The sequence below is a fragment of the Mytilus californianus genome, unplaced genomic scaffold (genome assembly GCF_021869535.1).
Source record: "Mytilus californianus isolate M0D057914Y unplaced genomic scaffold, xbMytCali1.0.p SCAF_4, whole genome shotgun sequence".
Classification (NCBI taxonomy): Eukaryota; Metazoa; Mollusca; class Bivalvia; order Mytilida; family Mytilidae; genus Mytilus; species Mytilus californianus.
Window position 1 is genome coordinate 116,103,437 of NW_026262690.1, and position 8,710 is coordinate 116,112,146.

The following is an 8,710-nucleotide window of genomic DNA, read 5'->3' on the forward strand; positions in this document are numbered from 1 at the left end:
GGTTGCGAGTTCAAATCCCGCTCGTGGCAAGGTGTGTTCGACTCCGATCGTAATTGACTTTTTTTCTGCCGAAGGTTGATGGTTCTCTTCAGTTAATCCGGCTTATTCCACCAATTAAAACTTGCCACTATGATATAGTCAAGAGTGCTGAAAGTGGCGTTAAACCCAACAATCGATATACCTCCAAAAACACGTATCTCTCGCACTGAACTTGATATCACCCGTTTATATTCTAAGGATTAATAGTAGACCCTTGTTTCATCTTATTGTTGTGCTATACCAGATTCTACAGTCAAAATTACATACAAGGGAAGAATGTAGTAAACTCAACAAAGATTCCAACCAAGCTTGTAAGTTGGTTTGCCAGACTACTCTACATAAGACTACTCAGTGACGCTTGAAACAAAATAGTTGGAAGGTCAATCAAAACGAAGTTGAGGAGCATTGAAAACCAAAAATTCGAAAAATGTTGTTCAAATACGGCTAAGTCATCTATGTCTGGGGAGAAAATCCTTATGACATCTTTTTTTCTTTAAAACATTGAACTGTTAAAATTTCAACCATTAATATACTACTAGTAAACTAAACGAAAATCAAACACTAGTACTCGTAATCAAGATGTATATACATTTTCTCTTTCAGAATCAGTTTACCTCATTCCAGTTATTTGTTCAGCGATTGGTCTTCTTGGTATTGTGCTCATTGCTCTATTGGTTGTGTTTCATGTACGACAAAAGAGACGATTTGAAAGATCAAAAGCACATGCTGAGTATATTGAACAACGAACAAACAACGAAAACGAAGAAAATTTAAGACGATATAAGAATCCATTATTCTCAGAATCTAATAAAGGTGCTGAACACAAGAAAACTAAGTTGGAAAAGGAGTTAGATAAAATAGAAAAAAGTCCCATGCAAATCATATCGAAGTCAGATTCCATTAACGAATCATCCACAGTGTCTCCCCCCAAAACAAAGGTCAAAGACATTAACATAGAACTTTCAAAATCTAGAGCGAAAGCGGCAGAAAGACAAAAGGAGTTGATTGAAATTTCAAAGACAGTGGGAGTTGATATGGAAAGCGAAGTTATGGTTTAGATTTGAACTCAACACGTGTAGTAAGACCTTGAAGTAATGTTGGCCAAGCCTAGCTTATTTTTTTATTTTGGTTTTAAATGAAGAAATTGGTTAATCATGTTTTATATTTGCCGTAAAATGGAAGTTTATGATACACTAAATAATATGGTCTCATTGCTGTACCACTGATATTTATTAGATTGGCATAATAAGCAACGAATGACATGCACAAGGCATGAATTTCACATTTTTTTTCTTTTTCCGAACCATTTTTGAATATGAGATCGTCAAAGGTTCCTATTTTAACTACCCGTTATGATGCTGCGATCCTGATTTAATTTGAACTTAATCACAAATGAATTCCACATCTCATTGGACACTGTATTTGTCATCCTTTTTTTTACAGCAACTTGTGAACTGAACTATTTCTACATACCATCAGAAATAAGATTATTAACTGAATTTTGTATTTATTAAAACAACTCTATTTTGAACTAAGCAAATTACTTGATTACTTGTAGGTGTTAATTAAGAAACATGTAAATAAGCATACCCCAGAGAATAGTGCTATTAATTGCCATTGTACTATATTTACGTGTGCTTTAATGTATCAGAAAAAAAATCCAAATAAAGAATGCATTTTATTGAAACATGAAAAGGATTGTCATGTGTTTTGAAGTCACGGAACTTTAATGTTAAAAACAAAATGACAATAAGAACATGTCTGGTGTTACTAAAATACCACTATAGTAAATTTAAAGTGTTTCAACGTTTCTCTGTAGGAGAACACATTATTTATAATTAAGTCTCCCAAACGAAGTTTGGGAAGACTTATTGTTTTTGCTCAGTTCTTATTATTATTATTATTCTTCTTCTTCTTCTTCTTCTTCTTCTTCTTCTTCTTCTTCTTCTTCTTCTTCTTCCGCCGCTTTTAAATTTGAACTTGTCCGCACCCGTTCTCCAAAACCGCTTGTCAGATTAACTTAGGGTTTCACAATATGTTAGACTAACATGTCTAGTGGTGCAATCAGGGTTTTGTTTGTGCAATAGGGTTTATAAAGGGGTACTTTGAGGGGCAAAAAGAAAAGAGGGTTTTACTATAGAACCCTATGGGATTTTATTTTTTTAAATTTTCAAATGATTATAAATTGAAAACCGTTCGTGATAGACACAATCTTTTTAATTGAAAATGTTCTAAATGATAAAGCCCATTAAATGAAATACAGGGTTAGTCCCCAGGGGTCACCCCCACCCCCTGCCATTTAAGAAAGTTCTAATACCTTGTAAGTGGTCAAGATCCCCACCCCTAAACCATATATATTCTGGTTTGTCATGCTAAGATGGTTTGAATGATATACAGGGTTAGTCCCCAGGGGTCATCCCCACCCCCTGCCATTTGAGAAAGTTCTAATATCTTGTAAATGGTCGAGATCCCCACCCCTAAACCATATATATTCTGTTTTGTCATGATAAAGCACATCAAATGTAATACAGGGTTAGTCCCCAGGGGTCACCCCCACCCCCTGCCATTTAAGAAAGTTCTAATATCTTCTAAGTGGTCAAGATCCCCACCCCTAAACCATATATATTCTGGTTTGTCATGCTAAGATGGTTTGAATGATATACAGGGTTAGTCCCCAGGGGTCATCCCAACCCCCTGCCATTTGAGAAAGTTCTAATATCTTGTAAATGGTCGAGATCCCCACCCCTAAACCATATATATTCTGTTTTGTCATGATAAAGCACATCAAATGTAATACAGGGTTAGTCCCCAGGGGTCACCCCCACCCCCTGCCATTTAAGAAAGTTCTAATATCTTCTAAGTGGTCAAGATCCCCACCCCTAAACCATATATATTCTGGTTTGTCATGCTAAGATGGTTTGAATGATATACAGGGTTAGTCCCCAGGGGTCATCCCAACCCCCTGTCATTTGAGAAAGTTCTAATATCTTGTAAATGGTCGAGATCCCCACCCTTAAACCATATATATTCTGTTTTGTCATGATAAAGCACATCAAATGAAATACAGGGTTAGTCCCCAGGGGTCACCCCCACCCCCTGCCATTTAAGAAAGTTCTAATATCTTGTAAGTGGTCAAGATCCCCACCCCTAAACCATATATATTCTGGTTTGTCATGCTAAGATGGTTTCAATGATATACAGGGTTAGTCCCCCAGGGGTCATCCCGACCCCCTGCCATTTGAGAAAGTTCTAATATCTTGTAAATGGTCGAGATCCCCACCCCTAAACCATATATATTCTGGTTTGTCATGATAAAGCACATCAAATGAAATACAGGGTTAGTCCCCAGGGGTCACCCCCACCCCCTGTCATTTAAGAAAGTTCTAATATCTTGTAAGTGGTCAAGATCCCCACCCCTAAACCATATATATTCTGGTTTGTCATGCGAAGATGGTTTGAATGATATACAGGGTTAGTTCCCAGGGGTCATCCCGACCCCCTGCCATTTGAGAAAGTTCTAATATCTTGTAAATGGTTGAGATCCCCACCCCTAAACCATATATATTCCTATTTGTCATGTCTCGAACATTTGAATGACGTATACGGTCAGTCCCCAGGGGTTCCCCCCACCCCCAATGTTCTAATATCTTGTAAATGGTTGAGATCCCCACCCCTAAACCATATATATTCCTGTTCGTCATGTAATGAACATTTGAATGACGTATAGGGCCAGTCCCCAGGGGTTCCTCCCCACCCCCAATGTTCTAGTATCTTGTAAATGGTCGAGATCCCCACCCCTAAACCATATATATTCTGGTTTGTCATGCCAAGATGATTTGAATGATATACAAGGTTAGTCCCCAGGCATCACTAATGCATATAACTTTACTGGACCAAACCAATTTTCACTGGACGTTGCCCAATATCAGGCGACCCTGGGAATTACGAATTATGGGAGCTTCGTTTGGGAGACTTCGTAACAGCATCCTGTTACAATCATTTCTTGTTATTTCTACAAATCTAAGGATGAGTTATTTATTAGCAATCTTCTGTCCCAATTACTGTTATAACTTTGATGTAACAATATAATTCCTCCATAGTTGTTTTCAGATAAGGTCAGTTCAATAGAATCCCTGCGTAAAATGTATTCGTCAAAAAATTATTTCAACTGAAAACCGATTTACTATGTGTAGCAACATTTTATAGACGATAACAGTATAACCCGCTAATACATCGTATAATACATTTCACACACTGTGTGCGTTAAGTTATACTTATGTGAATGCAATTACATTTGTCTGAAACAATCGATGTCAAATCAATTGAAAGTTTATAAAACCTACTATTTTTTACCTGTTTAATCTTGCAGATTTACATCTTCTTGTAAAATATTTAAAAGCCAATAGTGTTGTAATTTATGCATCAATGTTATCCTAACATTCACGTTTGCATAATTGGAAGCAATTTCAATCCTAATGCATGACTATTCAAACCATAGTATATATCATTTAATCAATGGCAGAGAATTCCCATGAACTTATTTGGTACTGTAATGATATCATTGAATATAAAACACCTATTACATTTGAGGTGGTACCAAACACCTTGACTAAAATTAATTTGGCTTGTTTAATTTTCATAAAATTTTGAGAAAATATTTACTTTGACCCTTTGACAAAAATATAAAAATTCACAATTCCTTGGAAAAATATCATTCGATATATAGCAGTTTGACAAACACTAATTTTGATCATTGAAAAGCTTAATATTTCCTTAACAATAGAACGTGATTAAAACGTTCAGCTGATTTTTACAGAGTTATCTCCCTGTAGTATTATGTACCACCTTAATGTAAGTAGTTTATTTTAAAAACAACTTTTACAGATGACATTTTTGGAGACAATATATTCAATCAAAAGAGTATAATTGTGATGACTTGTGTTAACAAATTTAAGCTAGTTTGATTTTTTTATTTAGTGGCCTCACGGTATCTCTCAAAATATATGTTAAAAGAATGTATGATTTTTAGTTTCATCTCTCAAAACATATTTTAAAAGAATGTATGTTTTTTAGTCTCATCTTTCAAAACATATATTATAAGAATGTATGTTTTTTTAAGTTTCATCTCTCAAAACAATTGTTTAAAGAATGTATGTTTTTAAGTTTCATCTCTCAAAACATATGTCAAAAGAATGTATGTTTAGTTTCATCTCTGACAACATGTTTTAAAAGAATGTATGCTTTTAGTTTCATCTCTCAAAACATATGTTAAAAGAGTGTATGCTTTTTAGTTTCAAAAAAATTTGTACAAAATGTTTCATTTTAATGTCTTAACAATATAATTGAGGCATATAAAAAAACAATTTCCAATGTCTGAATGAAAACGATTACTTAAAATTTAAAAACAATTACGATAAAAAAAAAACCTTATATAAGTTTCCTTCACGTCTCTATAAAATGCTGACACAATGTTAAGAGATATGAATAAAAGCTTCCTTTTAATTTTAATGAGGTACAAAATTGTCCTCTCAGAGTTATCAGACTTGATTTCTCATTATATTGTAATTTATTTCATGAACCTTGCCCAAATTATAGTTTTCCTTCAAAATGCCTTTAAATTTAATAAAATTCCAATAAATTCTACCTTTCCTTCATTTTTTTTACAATTATTGTGACTTGACTGTAAGAGTTGCTCTCTACCTATTTTTTTATTGTAATTTTCAATCGAAAGGTGATAGGTAATAATATTTGAATTGCTAAAAAATGTCCAAATTTAAGTTTTTGAATTATTTCTTCTAAAAAAACTAATCTCTAAAATACCTGGTAAAATATTCTTTAAGCTTAAATATGTTCTCTTGAAGTTTTAAAGGGAGATAAGATCAATATTTCAAAATATCAATGATTTTAGATTATCTCCCATGGAAACTTATAACAAAATATTGTAATTTCACATATATTTTACTGAATATAACATGGTTTAATTCAAACTGATGTCTTATTCTTATGAATTTAGAAGATTTTTTAAAAGAAAAATTGTATGAAAGCTTAGTTTGGATATTTTTTTTAGCATTTCAAAATTACTACCTATCACCTTTCGAATGACAATTACAATAAAAGAATGTATAGAAATTCTTATCGTCATTTTCAAAATATCAATGAAGTAGAATAAAGCCGTATAGGATTGTAAGTATGCTTTACTTATTACCTTGCACTTTAACGACTTGACTGTAGTTTTTACAGCAGTTTGTGAAAATTTCTGACCAGATGAACAGTTTGATTTGATAAAAACAAATTGTAATTTGGTCCGAATTTTGAATAAACTGCAATAGGTGGAGAGCAACACTTACAGTCAAGTCACAGTAACAGATTTGCTGGTCTAGTGGTGGTCGAAAAAAAGGTTCATCAGCGTATCATGCACTCATTAAAAAAGTGGTGTTACCCTTAAACATATACTTTTTCAAAATAAAAATATTTAAAACCAAAATAATATGTTGTAAATTATTTTAAATTCCAATTAAATTTTCATCAATATGCTCAATAGTTTTATTTTACAAAATATGTTCCATCCAATTATGAAAGGCAGCATGTATAAATATTATATTTAGAAATCATTTTTATTTGATTTATGTTTATAGAACAATATCATCATTTCAAAACATCATCAATCTGAAAAATCATTATAATCAATTTAGGAATGAATCAAGGCGGCAGTAGTTATTCGATGTTCGTGTCATTCAAAACTTCTGCACGGATTTAAAATTTTAACCGTATATGGTTACCTGATTACATCTTAAACTAGTCAATAATTATTCGATATAAAAATACCAATGTTTTTCATTTAATTAACAAGATTTGCAACAAGTTATGTAAAAAAACAAGTTTGATTATGTGATAACTACGACCAAAAATGGGAACTTTTAAATTTTAAATGACTTTCTAACAGAAAAAAAATACCAAAATTGGAAAATTGTAAAAATATCAAAACATCATTTATGTTGTCAACGTCACGTCTTTGGTTCTTTTATGGTACCCTTCAAATTAGGTAGGCAGTTTTCTGTGATCAAATCCTTTGATGGGTTGGATTTTCAAAATTTTAAAAGGTGATTGAATTTTTCGGTTGGATGAAATGTAGTATTTATCTTTTATTTCTACATTCGTATATGCTATTTTCATTGATATATGTTTAATGTAGATGATGCTTACGAGCTATCTGCATTAATATGCACGCAAAATTTGCAATGCAGAAAGTTATGTATAATAACAATCAGATCAGGATTTTTAATAAAACAACTGATATTCATACATAGGCGCACTTATGTGAAACATATTCGCACAAATAATTTTATCGCTTTATGTATTTTTGAAAAAAGTATATGACAAAATTGTATATTGTCAATATTGTTGTGGTAGCATCACTATTGTTGGTTCATATCATTTTAATAGGTTATTATCTGCAGCACCAGATTCGATTACAAATACACATAATACAAAAGCTTTCCAAGCATCTTTATATTTCATGTTTAGTAATTTATAATTATATTCTATATTTGTTATGATTTAAAGTTAAACATGTGTTGATCATTAAATTATACTTTTGTATTAAAATCACGTGATTCGTGCTACAATATGAGCCCTAAAAATACAAATTTTTATGTTTGTAGATGAAACTGTCACATGAATTTATGTGCATAAATATGTCATTAATGGTTCTTTATTTTTCTATTTTGGTTGTACATTTCTATATGAAATTGTCGCGAAGTATAATTATAATCATGCATCCCAATCATTCTATTTATATATCGAAAATTAAAAACTGTGCTGACCCCTAGATGTCTTTGTTTGTCTTCGGCTTGCTGTCTCATTGACGTACACCCCATTTTTTCTTGTATTTTACGCATCAAGTTTTTATGACATTTATTGAAAGCCAATATGAAGTTCTAATTTTGGAAAATCGTTATTCAAAAGTACACATATATATGCATGTATTTAAAACTCAATTTTGTTGAAATTATTTTCAATATAAAAGCTCATACGCGGATAATTTAGTTATTTAACATATTTAAGATCAAGTGTAAGGTCTCTCCATCAGCTAACGATCAAGTGCTAAAATCGGAGTGTTATGATGTTATGATAAAAAATACCCTGAAGAGTATATTTTGTCATCTTAAATTTACCATTTCTTAACAAAACATACAGTTGTTGTTAATTATCTGTTGTTTTTTGGCTTTTCAAAAAGTTTATATCGCTCTTCATAAACATAATTTATCGAATTGATTAAAAAAACTTTATATAATTTCGTGCGTCCAGAGCACTTCTCTGGATTTACCTTCAACAGAAACACAAACAATTTCGAAGAAACTTTTTAATCAATGCATCATTATCTATCATACACTTACGGTAATTATTGTTTGTTGTGATCATTTTGTTTTTATTATTCTGTTCGTATAGTGTGTTTCTTCGAGTATTGTTATATTTAAGCATTATCTATTGTATTATACTTGTTTACTTGTTTTATTTCGTTCATAAAGATACATATATGTCAATAAACAAATCATGATATTTCAAAACTTTATTTCTTATGTAAATAACAACTGAATAGGTTTGGTATGTCTATTCGTGGCTGTAGGACGACTACATGAACTTGTAACGAATAAAAAATGAAAACAACACG

The 8,710-nt window shown here is 31.9% G+C and overlaps 1 protein-coding gene across 1 annotated transcript in view; it reads left to right on the forward strand.

Moving 5' to 3' along the window:
• The window catches only part of LOC127739209 (protein jagged-1-like), a 70,811-nt gene extending 69,492 nt beyond the window's left edge, over positions 1–1,319 (forward strand). The window contains exon 22 of the mRNA XM_052250830.1: positions 643–1,319. Within this exon, the coding sequence (XP_052106790.1) occupies positions 643–1,097 (455 nt within the window). The 3' untranslated portion in view covers positions 1,098–1,319. The remainder of the gene's footprint in view (positions 1–642) is intronic.
• The last annotated feature ends 7,391 nt before the right edge of the window (positions 1,320–8,710 follow it).